Source organism: Pelophylax lessonae (genome assembly GCF_965119305.1).
Source record: "Pelophylax lessonae genome assembly, chromosome: 13".
NCBI lineage: Eukaryota > Metazoa > Chordata > Amphibia > Anura > Ranidae > Pelophylax > Pelophylax lessonae.
In genome coordinates, this window is record NC_138780.1 from 136893807 (window position 1) to 136913066 (window position 19260).

General features: G+C 43.2%; 1 protein-coding gene across 1 annotated transcript; it reads left to right on the forward strand.

The window, feature by feature from the left end:
- The first annotated feature begins 245 nt into the window (after positions 1-245).
- On the forward strand, positions 246-10449 carry RACK1 (receptor for activated C kinase 1). Its single transcript, XM_082275421.1, has 8 exons — positions 246-445; positions 3631-3802; positions 3962-4109; positions 4331-4426; positions 6898-7008; positions 8532-8672; positions 8873-8983; positions 10267-10449. Exons 1-8 carry the CDS (start codon positions 337-339, stop codon positions 10330-10332), a joined length of 954 nt encoding a protein of 317 aa, XP_082131547.1. The 5' UTR covers positions 246-336; the 3' UTR covers positions 10333-10449.
- The last annotated feature ends 8811 nt before the right edge of the window (positions 10450-19260 follow it).

Sequence of the window (19260 nt, forward strand, 5' to 3'; positions counted from 1 at the left end):
CCTGTTTTAACATTTAGCGCAGTTCGTGTGACTCGGCACATACACACAGGACACAGCTGGTGTCATTACACAGTGACTTCTCTTTCGTGTTTAATTCCGTATTGTCACCAGCAGAATATATCTACATTACACTCATATCATACACCGTGCGCTCCGCCATGTTGTGAATGGCAGAGCGACGTGTTTCCTGCCGTGACGTGATGACGTGTGTGGTGCACGTTCCCTATATAAACGACGCCTGCCCGCGTTTCCGCCTTTTCCCGGTGTCTTTAGACCCGACTAAGAGAATCCCCCTCCATCCTTCTCCGGTGGAGCGTCCAGAGACACTCTACAGCCATGACCGAGCAGATGACCCTTCGGGGGACCCTTAAGGGTCACAATGGCTGGGTTACCCAGATCGCCACCACCCCGCAGTTCCCGGACATGATCCTCAGCTCCTCCCGGGGTGAGATACATGTGTATACTGAGCGCTCTATCGATGTGTCCGCTCTGTGTGTGTGTGGGAACGGGCCTGGCTATCGATTACCCGGCTGGAGAGTGTGCAGTCCGCTCGTATTGTGTGTATGTGGCCGTGCGGCCTCTAAGCGGGCCCGGTGTGGAGGGGCTGCTCCTCTATGGTCTGTACAGGCCCAGTGTGGAGGGGCTGCTCCTCTCTATGAGGCCCAGTGTGGAGGGGCTGCTCCTCTCTATGGTCTGCACAGGCCCAGTGTGGAGGGGCTGCTCCTCTCTATGGTCTGTACAGGCCCTGTGTGGAGGGGCTGCTCCTCTCTATGGTCTGTACAGGCCCTGTGGGGATAGACTGCCAGCTCTGCCCCTCTCTATGGTCTGTACAGGCCCTGTGGGGAAAGAATGCCAGCTTTGCTCCTCTCTATGGTCTGCACAGGCCCAGTGTGGAGGGGCTGCTCCTCTCTATGGTCTGCACAGGCCCAGTGTGGAGGGGCTGCTCCTCTCTATGGTCTGTACAGGCCCTGTGGGGATAGACTGCCAGCTTTGCCCCTCTCTATGGTCTGTACAGGCCTTGTGGGGAAAGACTGCCAGCTTGGCTCTTCTCTCTGGTCTATTCAGGCCCTGTGGGGAAAGACTGCCAGCTTGGCTCTTCTCTATGGTGTGGATGGGCTGCCCCCCTCTATGGTCTGCACAGTCCCAGATCTATGTGCAGATGTGACAACTCGCCCAGGTCCTCTGTGATGTGACCAGGCCTGGCAGTGAGCCTTGTGTATTTGGGAATTGTATAGTCTGGGTAGTAATGGTGAGTCCTGGTCATGGCTTGTTTATATTCTGGATTGGAGATGTGTTGGTAGTGGCCATTGTTGCCCAAACTACTTGTATCTGATCAGTTTACATCTGGCATTCATTGGGTGTAGCCTGTCTTATAGCACAGCTCTGGCTATTGTCTCTGTATAGTGTGCTCTCCTGCCATTGTCTTGACACTATTAAAGGGGATCTCCAGTCTGGGGGGAGGAGGAAATTAAGTCAGCAGCTACAAATACTTTATGTGGGCACTCCAAGCCAATTTATCAATTGGCTTCAGATTCAGGCTCTGGCCTTGTACGTAAGGGAAACCGGAAATGAAGCCTTCTACTGTGCTTTCTGAATGAACCTGTGTGTGTACCATTAGGCAGGGAGGGGCTGGAAAGGTCAAAGATCGGCAGTCTTACCTGGAGTGGGTACCTGTCAAAACCAGGTACCCGCTTCCCCTCTTGGTTGGCGCTCTGCTTTAACTTGGCTTGTCTAAGCGATACAGGTTCACATATGTGCCTGATAACATGCAAGTTATTACACTTTATTAAAATATATAGACAGGATCTTTTTTGCAGGTAAAGTGCATCTTTTTACAGGTAGCCTGCAAAGCATTGTACCTGTGGCCAGCAGATCACAGGTGCAGTGCAGGACTCCTTCAGACTATCTGAGTAAGAGTAAGCTATCTGCTTGTAGCGCGTATGGGCAGGCAGTTGCACTATAAGACATTAAAATAATCCCATCAGTGCTCTGGTAGTTCATTAAGAACTATGAAACTTTGCAGCTGTCGGTTCTTGTAGTTCATTCACAGAATTCTGTGAATAAACACAGCAGGCTGACAGAGCCCTACGCAGATGCATGTGGTTTTGTTGTTTGTTTTTTTTATGTTAGCGAGTATGGGAGAAGATCCCTGGCTTGCTGTCACTAGAGGCGACGGGTCAAGGAGAGGCTGCAGCAGTGGGAGCATGTTACATGTTCCACCCTAAACACAGGTGGGATGTGTAACCTGTTCCCATGGTGAAGTTATCCTTTAAAGCAGATCTTCAGCCATGTTGTGACCAGGGTTTTGGCACATCTGCACAAGCGCAGGGGGGGTTCACACACAGTAAGGCAGGTGAAGGCCATTGCACTTCCCTATTGTCAGTTTTGGTAAGTATGCAGGAAACCGGCATGTGCATTGTACTGCAGGGCTCTCAGAAAGCAGACCCTATAACACATCTGCATACATGCAGAAGAAACTTCACCTAGGCAAGAAAAACCAAAGTGCCACTTTGGAGCACAAATGTATTGGAAAAAAGTAAAACCATGCCCGTTGGTGATGTCCTTTAGGGTGAAAGTCTGCTTTAAGATCAGAGGTTTTTTTTTTTGCCTATGCATTATTGGGGAAATCTCTTTACTTCCTGTCCTAGAGAAACAGTAGGAAGTTGTGGGAAATCTTCCAAAGTGAGGGAAGTTCCCCTCTTAAGATTTGGTCACATCTGCAAGTGCACCTGACAGACTACATGCAATATTCCCCAGCGGGGTTCCTGATGATTAGCTGTGTGAGGCTACGATTTCCCACTGCTAATTGCGGCTGCTCTCATGTAATTGCTCGTGCAGAGCTCAACTGCAAGTTATTGGCCCTGGGTGATGACTGCAGGAACTCTGCTGGGGTTCTCGCATGTAATCTGTTTTGTGTGCATTTGCAGGTGTGACTCTACCCCTAGAGTAGTCCATGGAATAGATGTCACCATTGGTTGATTTGTCCTTCACCTTGTGTTCTGCTGCCAATGGTCATAGTACATGTAGAGGGTGAATTTCCCCAACAGGTGCACAATCGGCAATACAAACTTGTGAGGGTATAACACTTCCTTACTCATTTCAAAACTAGCCTAGATACACTTTAGGTGCAATGCCAGGAACAAAATTCCAATTTTCTATTTATTTTCTCCATAGTTCAGGATTAATGTTCCTCTTCTTGGCCATTTCCTATGACCCCCGCCTGTCATGTACATACCCCCTTCATGGGCGCATCCTCACAAACTGGGCTCACAGCACTCCAGGTTAACCTGTCTCCTACCTATGCTTTGAGCTGAAAATGCTCTCCAGCAGCCGTTGGATGGTAAAATTCAAAGCATTTTGATCTTTCATACTTTTTAGCTATTCACAACTTTGCAAGTTTTCGGTTACTAGCATTGAGCTCAAAGAAAAGATGGGGTGCCTTTAAAACCTTCTACATGGCCTGAAATTTTCTTTTACAGGGAGAGAATGTAAGTAAAGTCACCTAATGCCTGAGAGGTAATGTGGCTGCGTTGTAACCTATCAGGAGTGTAGATTCAAATGTCAGTTTGTGATTACCTTAATTATAGAATCTTCAGGCGAGTGACTCTTATCTACCCACTTTGATTTTAGATAAGACTGTCATCATGTGGAAGTTGACCCGCGATGAGACAAATTATGGTGTCCCCCAGCGTGCCCTCCGTGGTCACTCCCACTTTGTCAGCGATGTTGTCATCTCTTCTGATGGACAGTTTGCTCTGTCTGGCTCTTGGGACGGCACTCTTCGTCTGTGGGACCTTACAACGTAAGTGTCATATTAACTGGCATTTGATGGTAAGTTGCTCAGTGAGAAATGGCAAGAGATGGAGATCTGAGCTTATGCATGCTGAATGGTGTTTGCGTTATCCAATTGTGTTCGGTTAAAGATGATAGTAAGTAACATTTTCTTTGCTGTTTGTTGCAGCGGTACTACCACAAGACGCTTTGTGGGACACACTAAAGATGTACTGAGTGTGGCTTTCTCAGCAGACAACCGTCAGATTGTGTCAGGATCCCGTGACAAGACCATCAAGCTGTGGAACACTCTGGGTGTGTGCAAGTACACAGTGCAGGTGAGACATGGGCATGTGGGGGGGAGGGGGAGGAAGTATGGCTGACTTGGTGGTTCCGATCCCTGTGATTAGAGTATCACTGCTGAGTGTTTCTTATAGAAACAATGTCAAACAGGCTGACAATCCTGCAATTATGATGGGATCAGAGAAGCAATGATGTCCCTAATCATTTAAAATATGTTCGTAGATGTTAAACGTTCCTCTCTGCATTCATTTTACAGGAGGAATCTCACACCGAATGGGTCTCCTGCGTTCGTTTCTCACCCAACAGCAGCAATCCCATCATAGTTTCCTGTGGCTGGGACAAGATGGTGAAGGTAAGGAGAATGTTTGTGTTAAACCTGCAATTCAAGGTTTTATCTATTCCAGATATTTGAAGGTTATAATTTTCTAAGAGGTTTTAAAACTTTTATGCATCTCTTTAGTGGTATTGTAGACAGACTTTAATTTGTGTAATAAAGGACCTTTTAAGGGCATATCAGAGTTCCACTACCACCAAAATACAGACAATTGAAAGTCTACGTTTTGATTATAAGAAGAATTTAAAGACCTTTGTATACCCATGTCCACATGTTCTCAACAAAACAGCTCATGTTTTTAAATGTAACTTTTTTTGAAACTCAAATAGAACAATCCACATGAGGGATTGGTGAGATTTTAATATTCCCTTAGGTCCTTTGCTACACAATTATTGGTTCTGTGATGAGATATAGACATGTATGCTGACACAGCTTTCTCCCCTTTGATTGCTTATGGTGATATTAAGGTGGTGTTCTCTGTACAAACTTGTGATTTTACACACCTTTTAGGATAAAACGCTGTTCCTCCATTAGGCAACTCAGCTTCCTATCAACTCTGTCTCTATCCTTTTCATTGGGTTCATTGGACATGACTTCTAGTTAACAAGCTGACAATGGAAGCAATGATAGTAAACCAGAGTGATCTGGCTAGCAAAAATGTTCACTTTTGGTCAAAAGTGTTAGAAATACCCTATTCGTTTTTATTTAAACCGTTTGTGAATAAGCCAAAATGGTAAGGAGCAAACTGCCAGAGGTAAAAAAAAATTTGTTTAAAAAAACTGGAAAATTTACATTTTGGAGTTATACAAAAGCCTTTTTTTCAGGAAAGAAGTAATCAAACTGAGTCAACCGCTTGCATGACAGGCGGCTCACAGGGCAACAGCTTTAAGCACAGTTTAACGGCTGCAGGTTTGAGAAGTCAAGTGGCTGTAAAAGTCATTGCTAAGATGGCAATATAAGAAACAGGCTTGCCTGGGCCATGAAGCACCTTCAGTGGGGTACTGAAGACCGAAAGATGGACTGATTATTCAAAATGAGATCTTTGGTTCATCACACAGGATTTTTATATGCTGTTGAGTATGTGGAAGGATGGTTCCTCAGTGTGTGATACCAACTGTCAAACATTGAGGGGATGCAGTGTGATGGTCTGGGGCTTTTTTGCTGGATCCAGTCTGTGCCTTACACAGTGATTGGCACCCTGAACCATAACTATTACCACAGCATTTTGCAGTGCCATGGAGTACCCTCTGGAAAATGCCTAGTTGGTCATGGGATTATCCTACTGCAAGAGAATGACCCAAAACATACCTCCAAGCTAGCTGTGTATCAGGATGACCTTGAAATAAGAAGGAATGGCCAACAGTCTGCAGATGTTAACCCCATTGAGCTGGTTTGGGATGAACTGGACAGAAGGGTGAAAGCAACCTACAAGTGCAATACATTTGTGGGAACGTCTGCAACAGTGTTATGAAGAACTTTTCAAGCAATATTTGATTTTCGTTGTAGAAAGTGCCACAAGTGTTCAGCTGTTCTGCAAAACGTGGCTTCTTGAGTCAAATTTAGGCTACGATTTGTTAGATTAAAAGAAAGATGTTGTCCAGTTTATTCTATGCTTTATTTTTAGTGTACATTCAGACATTAAGCTATATGCATTTCAAGAAACTTGAAAAATGGGATGTTCTTAAACATTTGAGCGCTGATTTTTTTAATATAATGTAAGGCTGACCACAAAACTGCATTTTGACTTCTTGCCTGGTGTTTCACTTTGAAGCAGCTTACCTGCTGATAACCTTCAGGATATGACACATCAGGTGTATTGAATCTCTGTATGCAATTCATATATATACCCATCAAGATGTAATGCAGATAGTTTATGGGGAAAGTTCTATCCTTTAATCCAATTGGTACCTTCTCCATTTGAGAAGGATTTTTATTTAAAAGACAAACTAAGACCAGCGTAAAACTGCTTTCTGTGGTCCTTCCACGTTGCCACTTGAGTGCTCTGACATGCCAGTCTTTCTACTGTGTATCTTTGCAGAGTGTATAATAAGGGATCTTTAAGTAGTGCTTTGTTCTGCTTTTTTTTGTAGTTCAGCATCACTGAGCAGAGAATGAATTCACTTTTGCAGGTTTGGCCAGCCCTGAAAATAAGGATATTTTTGCTTTTTACAGGCATACTTCTAAAGTTTTCCCCTTTTTTGATAAAGGGCATTGCTACCTTTCACATTTTCAAATCCTCTGTGGGGTGTTTAGGCTTTTCTTGCCTGTCTAGTGACAGTGCACTCAGATGGGACATGTGACACTTGACATGCCAACAACTTAAGATTTGTGACCTGCTGTTGGCAGTGGTAGTTGTCAGTCCTTATCCTGACTAATTTTAGTAAAATTGATTCCAAAATATGAAGTATGCTTAATGAAACTACAGTTTAAAACTTTGTAACAGTTACTGCCTTTTCCTGAGTACATATTAATCATGTGATTTATTTTAGGTCTGGAATTTGGCCAACTGCAAACTTAAGACCAACCACATTGGTCACACTGGCTACCTGAACACAGTGACCGTGTCACCTGATGGTTCACTGTGTGCTTCCGGAGGCAAGGTAAGGTGACTTTTGAAATTTGTCATTAATTAGAAGGGACTTTGATGACTGAAGCCTGAAAGTCATTGGGTATGCTGATTGATGTAACCTATACAGCTGTCCAACTGTACCCTCTGTTGTAAGCATAATGCAGCTTTCGGATTTGGTGCATTCACACTTGGCATAGCCAGGCAATTTAGAGGTGCTTCCCTTTTTTTTGTTGTAGTGAAACTGAATTGTAGGATTCTGGCCCCCATAGACTTTAAATGGCCATGCCTGGAAAAATGTGCTTTTAAGTTCTCCAGGTAAAGGTCCGTAGTGGCAAAAACGTACAGTTTTGCCCCAAATGTACGTTCAAGATTCACAAGACTGACAAAGAACACAAACGTTTTACATGTGAACAGATCTATAGACAAAATGCTTCTTCACCTTGATCACTGTTGCACTTACTGAAAGGTGCATAAACACTTTGGTGTGAATGGGTGCTTAAAGGTTCATGTTTTTATTTAAGCAGTTTTTCCCATTTCACTTGAGCGGTTTTTGACTAGAAAACAGCGTTTGATCTGCTTTGGCTGCAGTTAGAGCACACCTTGATGGGATATGCTGCAGCCAAAGAAATGCAGCGCAATGCCATGCTTGTCAAACACAGCTGCTGAACTATGTGTACTGCTCAATTGGTGGCATTTTGTGGCCTTGAAATTGCCGGTTGACATTAAATTGATAAAAAAACGTTTTTTTTTATATATTGTAATGCACTAGGTGTTTGACCCTTATTTGTAGTAAGTACAAGTATGCATTTGACGTGTGGGGTTTACATGTTAATGGCTTGGTCTATAGCCCTAAGAGGCTCAATAGCATACCATGCACCTTCCACACCCCAATTATATATGGTTATTTAAAAAAATAAAGGATGAAGAACCTCTTCAATTTCCTGCTTAATGTGATCGGTTTTCAGATAAGTCTTAGAGCCAATTAGACCCTGGAAATTGGTGCAAGAGCAGGGCCCTCAGTTTCCTTTTTGTAGTGAATCGTATTGTCTGCCTTAATTTTTGCAAGTGCTGTGTAAATTGTTGCCACTATTTGTTCTGTAAAATACATCCAGTGTTAATCTAATTTAAACAATGCCATGAGTAAGGCTGTAATAGCTGAAACATGTCGGCATTGATCCTGTGTATTTGGTGTAGCCAAATAGAGATAATACCTCCTGGTGTCCCAGCAAGTATTTTTCCAATCCTGTGGTGTGGTTGAGCTTTGGGTATTTTCTATGTGTGTGTATGTCAGGTGTTAGCTTGATGGTCTTTAAGTGTGCATGTGGTTGATGTGGAAACTTCCACGCTACTAGAAATGCATTTTTGTTAGAATTTATATTAAATGCATGAACATGGTCTTATAAGATCTTTATTCATCCTGGTCATAAGTTGATTTTACATAAAATGCAGCCTTAACCTCCCTGGGCTTCATTAGTGCATATACTTTTTTTTGGCTCCTAAATTTCAATAGATCTAGAACTACCCACCAATTATCTCTGTGTTTTCTGTTTACAGGATGGACAAGCCATGCTGTGGGATCTGAATGAGGGGAAGCACCTGTACACCCTTGATAGTGGAGATGTCATCAATGCCCTTTGCTTCAGCCCCAACCGCTATTGGCTGTGTGCAGCAACAGGACCCAGCATCAAAATATGGGTATGTTGCATTTTCAAACCAATCATGTTTCATGTTCTAAACATGTTTACATTTTCTTTCTTGCAGTGATGATTTCTTATGCCATCTGATGCTCATTGCTGAAAACCAGAGGCTGTTTCTGAGCAATAATAGCCAATACTAGGATTGTGAATCCTCATTCTGTTGGTATTTGAGTGTTTTTTTTTCTTTCCTCCATACAGGATCTGGAGGGCAAGATCATTGTTGATGAACTAAAGCAGGAAGTGATCAGCACAAGCAGCAAAGCTGAGCCACCTCAGTGTACTTCTCTGGCCTGGTCAGCTGATGGACAGGTAAAGCATTACACCCTAAATTGCTCATTATTGCCTGCTGATGGAAATTGCTTAGTCTGACAGTTTTTTATAGTATTTTGGGAAAAACATTTCTATTTCTGTAGTCCATACAAAAGGTATTGCAGACATTTCCACCTGAGGCTGACTGGTCAAGGAAAGTCTACTCAGTCACTTTCTATTGGGATGCCGGCACTTGGATGTTTTTAGGCTCTTACCCTCCCCTCTGTATGCATTAGTATGCAAGTTCCCCTAATGCTTAAATGCATGTGTAATTCAACTGTTTTCATGGCTGAATTAACTGTAGACAAACTTCTAACCTAATGTAAATATGCCATACATGGGTATACTATGTAAACTGTATGGACAGCCGTTCTTGTGATGCACACCTCTGCTAGTTAACATGCTATCTCTTGGTTTAGCATTGGTAGTGTCTGGCTCAACTTTCTGTTCTTCGGACAAAGATGGAAGATAGGGATTTGTTACCAGTTAAGCAGTTTTGAGAAATTGGTGGGACCGCTTTATCGCTAAACTAGAAAACCGTCACTGGTGTGTGCAAATCACAAGAATGGATTGGACCCAAATTTGTAGGCTGATTAAATGTTTTAATAGTGTTGGCTGTTCAACTTCTGCTTTAGGGTCATGTCACATGACCAGTTCTTCTGCTGCCAGCTTATTGCCAGCAGCAGAATCACCATGGGATGCTTCCATTTAATAAAATGTCCCTAATGCTGACTCAAGCACTACCAGATCTCATGTTGGCAAGGGAGCAACATCTATTCCCCCCCACACACACACTTTTGGGTTTAGGATCACTTTTAATTCACTTCTGCTTTTTCCTGCAGTCTCCTCACACTTATGGTTTATGGCTGTGATGTACACCAAGCAATTTTGTAAAAATTGTACTAGACTATGCATTGGCTTGTACTCATTACACTCTGCAAAGGTTTCCTGGCTTCAGTGTGGGGAGACTGATCTGGAAATGGCAGGCAGATTACAAATTCAAGAGCAAATAATCGGCTACAGGGGTACATAATGAAGTAAACAGTAACAAGCTGAGGTGAATAGATGACTTGTCCTGCTCAGTCTGTCGAGCATCTAGGCAGATTCCACCTCTCCAGGAAGAGTCCAGGATCCGTTGACGCTTGCATAAATCTATTTTAGAAATATGATTTCACAAGCTTGATGTGGTGGTCAAGCCCAGCATAGTTTGTTCAAAGCTGCATAATGATATGGGTACACTTGCCATAATAAAATTCTCACAAACTGACCTTTCTTTCCCACAGACACTCTTTGCCGGCTACACAGACAACTTGATCAGAGTCTGGCAAGTGACTATTGGAACCCGCTAAGACTTTTTATAACATGGAGACACTTCTGCTTTCAATTTACCAACTAAGACTGCTTGTGCAGTTTGGAGTCTTTTGTTGTACCAGCTTGTGACTCTTAAATAAAAATTGCTATAAAAAGATAACTTGGTGTCCTATGCTGAAGCAGTTTGATGAACTGTGGGTACTAATTTGTGTTTGAATAGGTAAAATGATTTCTAAACAAGAGTGTAAACACATCTGGTTATTGGATTGCACCTATACCATTTGGTTTTATTGGCTAGTAAGTACTGATACTTTCAAGTGCTTGCTGATACCAAGCACAGATACTTTGCAGTGCGATTTGTCAGTAAAAAAATGTGATGTGAATCGCACTGCAAAGGATCGCATGTGATTTGAATCATGGCTGCTGGATAAGTTCTGAGCCCTGTGGGCATAGGGCGAAAGTGAATTCTGCTTGGGGCAGACCACCTCTATAGCTCCAGCCCTGTAAGCACCCCCACCTGTCGTGATTTTTCTATAATCAGAGGGACCGGGATACTTATGAAGATTTAGCCAAATATGTACTGTGAATTCGAACATTTTTTTTTAATAAACTGCCCATGAGATGGTTCTTTTTCCCTTTCTACACACAGTAGAAGTCTCATTTGATTCTTTGCAGTGTGATTTGTGCCCATTCGTTTTGTATTGACGCACACCACACCGTAAAGTTTCGGTATCGGCAGCATTTGTGCGAGTACGGATACTCGTGTGAATACTTGGTATTGGTGCATCCCTACTGGTAACTTCTTTCCTGGATTGGTGTGCTAACCAATTAAAGCCTAACTCCATATAATCTTTTTGGATAGAATGGGGAGGGGTTTGAGATCCTGTCGCCAAATCTTCCAAAAACCATATGTGCATTTTTCTCATGTTATCTGTAAAAGATTTCCTTGTTTAAGCTCCGTTTACGCACAGGCATTTTGAATCTTGGGCGGCATCGCTGTGATCTGCCCATGGTTTCAAATCGCTCATCAGCATGTTCAGGTGGTGTTTATTTCAATGCCATCTAAAAACGCAGTGCGATTCTGCTGCATGTCAGCCAAAAAGTATCAGAACTTTTGGGCAACAGGGCACGTGATTTGGGTTGCACAATTGCAGCTCAGTTTGTCATGCGACTAGCGGCAGAATTGCACCGAGTTTTTTTAGGAGCCATTGAAATGAATGGCACCTGAACATGCTAATGTGCGATTTTCCATTTTAACAGTGAGTTTTGAAATCCTGGGCAGAATCCCCCATGATGCAGAATGCCTATCTGTGGATGGAGCTTTAGCCTGGAAAAAGCCATGATATTACAGCTGGGCTCCACCATCTTTGATGTTACATCAGCGGACTTGTTGCCATTGGTGTCTATTACTAGTATTCTCCTTTGCTCTCCTGCTACCTTTAACAAGCCTCTTTCCCCCTAGAGGGGGGGGGGGCAATTTCCCTCATGGGCACATGGGTATCTCAACCTTCCTCTTATCTTAGAAAATGTATTGCTGTATAAGTTGGGGAGTGCATATTTTGACACCTGTGAAATATTGAAGGATATCTCCCAATGGGGGTCGTCAAGGGCAATAGATTTTGAGTTTTCCATTCTTAAAAAAAAAAAAAAGTTTTGCTTTGCTATTGGCTTTAGTGTATTTCTAGGCAAAACTTTTTTAGTTTTGCATACAGTGGAAATGGGTTGGACCCTCCATTTTTTTATTTTTTTTAAGTTGTCGATTTCCCTATTGGGCCATTTCACGCTTTTATTCTATTTGTACACTTCCAAGAACAAGGAATTCCCCCAACTTCCTGGTGACTCTGGAACGGAAAGGGAATGGTGCAAAAACTGGCAGTTTAAATCCATCTTTATGCCATCAAACTTGGTCCATGACAGGTTATAGCTGTAGGATGGAGAACTCGACTTGAAATAGTCCAGAATTAAATTGGTCTTTAGTCACTTTCAAAAACATTGTCCTTCAGCACAGATGCACATCAACATACAGGTGCACCTCAAAGTTTCAGTAATTCAATTCAAAAAGTGAAACGGATATATTTTTAAGCATTTTGTCTTTTAATTTTACTGATTATGGCTTACAGCTAGTGAAAACCCTGAAATTCAATATCTCTGAAAATTAGAATATTACATACGACCAATAAAGGATTTTTAATACAGAAATGTTCGCTTACTGAAAAATGTCACTGTACAGTATAGTATGCACTCAGTACTTGGTTGGGACTCCTTTTGCATGAGTTGCTGTATAAGTGCAGCGTGGGATTGAGGTGATCAGCCTGTGGCACTGCTGAGGTGTTATGGAAGCCCAGGTTTCTTTTATAGTGTCCTTCAGCTTATCTGCATTGTTGGGTCTGGTGTCTCATCTTCCTCGTGACCATACCCCACAGATTCTCTATTGGGTTTGCTGGCCAATCCATAATCCGTATACCAGATATTAGTACTTTTAACAGTGTGGGAAGGTGCAAAGTCCTGCTGGAAAATTATATGCGCATCTCCAAAAAGCTGGTCAGCAGAGGGAAGCATGAAGTGCTCTAGAATTTCCTGGTAGAGGGCTGCGCGCTGACTTTGGACTTGATAAAACAGTGGACAAACACCAGCAGATGACATGGCTCCCTAAATCATCACTGACTGTGGAAACTTCACTCTGGACTTCATGTAAATGGGATTCTGTGCCTCGACTCTGGGACCAAATTAAATGCAAACTTTTTTACTTTCATCCGGAAGGAGGACCTTAGACCAGGTCAGATGCTTTTGACATCTCTGCACAAGGAATGCGACCGTTGTAGCCCATGTCCCGGATATGTCTGTGTGGTGGCTCTTGAAGCACTGACACCAGCCTTTGTCAACTCCTTGTGAATCTCCCTCAAATTCTTGACTAGCATTTGCTTCACAATCCTCAAGGCTGCAGTTATCCCTGTTGCGTGTGCACCATTTTCTTCCACCCATTCTTTCCACTCCACTTTCCATTAATATGCTTGGATACAGCACACTGAACAGCCAGCTTCTTTAGCAATGACCTTTTGGGACTTGCGCTCCTTGTGAAGGGTGTCAATGACTGACTGGATAACTGTCAGTCGGCATTCACCATGCTTGTGTAACCTAATGAACCAGTATGAGACCATTTTAGCCCTAGTTCACATTGAACATGGCTTTGAAATTGTGTGACTTCATCTGAACTTACAGCATTTCAGTCCTACTTCAGGGGTGACATGCACAGATGTCTATTGAAGTTGCCAAAAGTAGTGCTGGAACTACTTTGGGAAATTGGTGCGGTGCTTCACTGATTGGGACTATGCCATTGCTGGCAAAAGCCTGTGATTTGACTGGTCAGCGCACCAATGTGAATGGGGGCTAAAGGCTCAAAAAACATCACAGGTTTTTATTATTTGACACCATGAGTGTACAATATTGAACTTTTTCACAATATTCTAGTTTTCTGAGATACTGAATTATCCCTAGCTGTAAGCCAGGGCTCAATTTCAAGCCCTGAGCCACTAGCCAGGCCACCAATTTTCCCACCCCTAAACACTGCCTCATCAGTGCAGCCAATTGGTGCCCATCAATGCAGCGTATCAGTTCCCATCAATGCAGCTGTCAGCCAAAGTCCTGCCTCCTGGACCGGAATTGGACCAGTGTGCTGTCTATTTAGAGTAACCGGTCCAGGAGGCGGTACTTTGACAGCAGCCAGTTCTTCATATAGAAGCTGTGTAACAGCGGGAGATCCCTGCTCTGTGTGATGCGGCTGCCAGAACCTCCTAACAGTTTCCTGGCTGATCGTTGCCAGAAGCGGTCTGCCCGGTCTGCCCCTGCTCTACTCGCCCGCTACTAATTTCCACTTGCCAAATGCGAGCAAGCGAGAGGAAATTTTGAGAGCTGTGTAAACGAAATCATCAAAATTTAAAAAAACAAAATGCTTGAAATGAGTCACTGAGTTAAATTACTGAAATTAACTTTTTGATATTTGAGATGCACCTGTATGTGCCTTATGTCTGGTCTAAAACATTTGCAAGTGAGTATACATCCACAAAGGAATAAAAAGCCTAAAACATAAGATGTTTGGAGTGTAAATTCGTTTTTAACTTTTTACAAAAATCCTCATGTGCAATTCATAAATGCATGCATAAATAGTATATATGGTAGTTTTCATTTTAAAATGCCACTCCTGTTTTTTTTATTACAAAAGCCTCGCCACAATTTGCCCCTTGATTCCCCTTCTGCCTAACATTTTTTTTTGTTTTCTAATGTATTGTGACATGAGATTTCAGGGTTGTGAAAGGTCCACTTTAAAGCACTGCTAGAGCCAATTGACATTATAGCCTTGCTTTGCCTGAAATAGTCTGCCTCCCAGTAGGCTCCCGCCCGCATTTACATGGGAGCATATGTGTGGATAGATTGTTACCTTGGCATCAACATTTCTGTGCTATAAGCTGGCCAACTAGCTGTAGTCAGAACTCCACAGAAATGCCAACCCTGCATGCACACTGTTTGTGTCCAGGGGCAGTCGGAGACTCTATTCACATGTAACCCCCCCCTAGATGTGTGGTTTCATGTGAACGGTGGTGACAGTCATTGATTTGTATAGATTACCTTACACAGTGTGTGCACGTAGCATTTACAACTGTGTGAATGTAGCCTATTTGAGAGCTGCCCCCTGCAGTACATTTATTCTGCCACTTGATGTCCTCAGTCTTCTGGGCTGGCAAGCATACAACCCACTCCCTGAGTTTAGGTTGTGAAATGGAAAGTGAAGGAGGATCGGAACAGTGAGCTCCTCTGTTAGCCCCCTCTCTCCTATCAGTATTTTGATTGGCAGAATATGAAACAACACTTGTGCTGCTTCTCCCAGTCTGAGCAATGCAGTAAAGGGGATGGAAAGAAAGTGATTTCAGGTTTTATGTAGGTGCTTTACCTGCATTGATTAATTGGAATAAAATGTTTTAATAGGTGCAGAATTACACATTGTCCTTTATATCTGCCTAGAGTCCAGCTATATCCTAAACCTGTCGCATAAAGACCCCTACATCTGAAAATGCAAGTTGTATGGCTATCACATGAGCCCTCTTAGGGAACTTTCACACCACATGCAGGCCTTTTTTTTTTTTTTTTTTTTTTTCCCCCTTTCGTTCATTGACGGACACAGATCCTGATCTTCATAACCATTGGGTTTTACTGCCCCCTACAGGAGTAGGACACTAGGCAGAAAAAGAAACTGGCTACGCCTATGGGCAGACCTGGGGGGGGGGGGGTATACTCCCTCTCTGCTGTAGTTATTCAGTTTTTTTTCTGCCTAGTCAGGTGTAAGAACCTAGTTCCTTGCTGAGATCTCTGGTCCTGGCAATTTTTTCTTTTGTGATAGAATTTTTTTTCCTGTGAGAGCTGCAATCAGCTGCAGGACTGGGCGACGGGCTGGATGATCTAGATCCAGTGGTCACCCCAGTCTGGCCAGGGAGCATTCATAGAACTCAGCGCAGCGATAGGTCGGCCGTGACATAGCCCCACTAGACAGGGGCTGGCCTGTGAGCTAAACGCAAGTGGGTCTTCAAAGGTATTCGGTCCAGCTACAAGATCAAGTTTTGCTTTTGTCCCCCAGCAAGGTTCTTTCCTTCCAACTTGCGCCTGTCCCCGGGCCGCTTACAGGGTCTGTTTGGGGCAGTACAAGAGCTGTTAATTCAAGGGGTGATTGTCCCAGTTCCAACTTCGGAATGTTTTCAGGGTTTAAGTTCAATCTTAGTTTATTGAGAAAATAAAAAGTCATACAGGGAGGGACAGAGACATTCACAAATACCAAATATATTAAGACAGGAAAACGGGTACCAAGTTTCAAAATTGTAGGTAAACCACATCCTAACAGCAGAGCATGCAATAGTTTTGAGTTGCATATCAACATTAAGCGAGCTCATACCATAGATAAAGTCCAAACAACAATAATTGCAACCGGAAAGGATAGTTCCATCGGTAACGAATGTCACGTTAAATCAGTGAAGAAAGTAGGGGTTTGAACGCTCTCCGTTTTTGAATAGTGGCTTGTTAGATGTCTGCACATATGTGGATTTTAAAGCCTTCAACTTCCAGATCGGGATGTTCCCTAGCATACTTCATGACTGCTTCTTTGACTCTGAAGAAATAGGGTTTCACAATCACCTCTCTAGGGGGTCCGTCTGGTTTTGGGTGAACTAAGGCCCTGTGAATGCGGTCGATCTCCATATGGGTTTCATCAATATCTGGTACAGCAGATTGCATCAATAAGTAGGCAATAGAAGTGAGATCTTTAACTGTTTCTGGTAGTCCCCGTACACGGAAGTTATACCGCCTGGCACGATTTTCAAGGTCATCGATTTTAGTGTTAGCTTCCTCTAGTCAATCTTGAAGATCAGTGATCATGGAGGAATTTTGCACCAATCTGTGGACAGTATCATCAACTCTAGACTCAATGCTGTCCAGGCGACATCCCAGTGCCTGGAAATCTTGTTTCAAATCAGAGGTTAATTTAGTGGTAGCTTTCTCTAATTCCCTATGTAGCATGTAAGCAAAGCAGGCAAGTAGGATAGTGTCAGGAGAGTATGGTAATGGTGCAGGTAAAGCAGCTGGAGACCCCTCAGGACTGTCAGCATCTGCATTCTGGCTCCTGGTTTGGCTGGGGAAAGTGTCTGCGATGTCCCTGTCCAGAACAGAGGAAGTGTGGGAAGCATGGCTTGGAGATTGTATAGAAGCTTGTGAGGGGGATCTGTCAGGGCTGGAATGAGCATATGAAAGGTCTGCCGGCTCACCTGAAAAAGGAGGGGCTTTGGGAGAGTCAGTGGTGCGTGCCCCTGTGGCTGCAGCTGCCCCTTTCCCGTGTGTGTGGAGCTGGTGCTGGTTGCCATCATGGATCCCTTCCTGGATTCACGAGGCGGTTAGTGGGGACTGTTAATGGTCTCTCCCCCCCCCCCCCCCCCGACCGGGATGACACGGAGCGGGTCTCTGTGCTGCCCGCCCGCCGCCCCGACAAGGTACTGGAGCGAGCTGGGGAAGAGGGCCACTAATGAAGGCTGTATGTGCAGGGAGTGTGCGGAGTAGTTCAGGCTTGCATGCGCTCTGGATCACAGATTTTTAGGCACTACGGGAGGGAAAAAACCTCTTTAAAAAGATTTTACCATAATTAATTTCAATTCTTATGAAAGTACTTAACAATCTTATAAAAACTATAAAAATACAGAGGTCAAATCTGAGGTCAAGGATATTTGTGTTTTATACAGAATATATCATGCAATATGTAAAGTTTCAATTCACTACCAGTAAATAACGCAAATGTAATTACCTGCAGTAAATATAAATAAATAAAAAAAAATTAAAGTGAATTTACTAAAAAAAAAAAAACGAAATACATTTGTTAATTATCTCGTGGTCTAGCCATTTGCTATTAAACTAATGTAATAATTAAGAGTCAAAATATTTAGCAGAGGTATTCCTACCATTGCTAAATGTGACTGTTCCGGCTATGGAGTGGTAGTTGTCAGGGAGTCAATACCTGTTGTCATGTCCCAACCACCAAAATAAACATAGGGGCGGGGTCACCCAGTTGACATCATTGATGTATACCTGTTTGGTGAATGAGGTGACCCCGCCTCTTTGTTTACTTTAATGGTGAGGGACCTGGAGATGTAATTCAGCCCAAAAAGAACGGGATCTAATGTGTCTCAGCTGTTGTCTTTTTTTCTTTTGGGTGGGCTGGAGGTCATCGTTTTTCATGATTGACATGGACCTGCATTGCTGGTGCTGGGGTGGAGGAACTTGCCTGGCCTGCACAGAGTCTTGATGTGATGATGGATATACATTGTAGGACTTGTCAAATGCTTGGGTTTTTATTTCTAGGATATGTTTGTTTTGTTTTTTTGTGAATGAGTAAGGGTACTACGTAACCCTTATTCATTCACGTGGAGGGCTGGTATCTGGGGCCCCATTTAACACTCAAATTCCTATAAGCCCCCCACTTGAAGAACCCCACAACCGCAACGCTAGGGTTGTGGGGAAGAGGCCCTTGTCCTCATCCACATGGGGACAGGGTGCTTTGCTAGTGAAGGTCCTGGAAGGAACTGATATGATTTGTGGGGAAACACACATGCATGTTTTTTTTTTTTGTACACATAGTCCCACTAACTTTGTTTACATTTACCTGTCAGATGGGAATCCCCAGCTGACAGCTGAAAGAGTATGGCAGGGATGAGTCTCTGGTTGTTAGGACCCTGGCTGGTGCCCACTCTGACAACCAGCATCTTCACTTCCCGCTGTAGCCAGAGGTCTGGTCTTCAGTAAATGAAGGTGTAAAAAATGTCTCAGAAAACTCAGAATCCAGTACACTAGGGTGCGATTAACCACTTTAGCCCTGGAGGATTTGGCTGCTCAAAGACCAGGCCCTATTTTGCGATTCGGCACTGCGTGACTTTAATGGACAATTGCGCGGTCATGCGATGATGTACCCAAATGAAATTGACGTCCTTTTTTCCCCACAAACAGAGCTTTATTTTGGTGGTATTTGATCACCTGTGTGATTTTCATTTTTTGCGCTATAAACAAAAAAAGATCGAAAATTTAGAAAAAATAACAATAGTTTTCAAATTTTTTTTTTATGTGAAATTCTCAAAAAAAAAAAAACCGCAATAAGCGTATTGTGATTGGTTTGCGCGAAAGTTATTGCGTTTACTAAGTATGGGAAAGATTTATGTAATTTTTATTGTTTTTTTTTTTAACTAGTAATGGCGGCGATGTGCGATTTTATTTGCGGGACTGCGACACTGTGGCGGACAGATCAGGCCCCTGACATTTTTGACACTTTTGGGGGTACCAGTGACATTACTACAGTAATCAGTGCTATAAATATGCACTGTTACTGTAAAAATTACACTAGCAGGGAAGGGGTTAACTTTATTGGTGATCAAGGGGTTAAGTGTGTC

Coding starts and splice junctions, on each gene's coding strand:
- RACK1 (XM_082275421.1), top strand. CDS start 337: ATGACCGAGCAGATGACCCTTCGGGGGACCCTTAAGGGTCACAATGGC. Junction 446..3,630: donor GATCCTCAGCTCCTCCCGGG/GTGAGATACATG, acceptor CTTTGATTTTAG/ATAAGACTGTCATCATGTGG. Junction 4,110..4,330: donor TGTGCAAGTACACAGTGCAG/GTGAGACATGGG, acceptor TTCATTTTACAG/GAGGAATCTCACACCGAATG.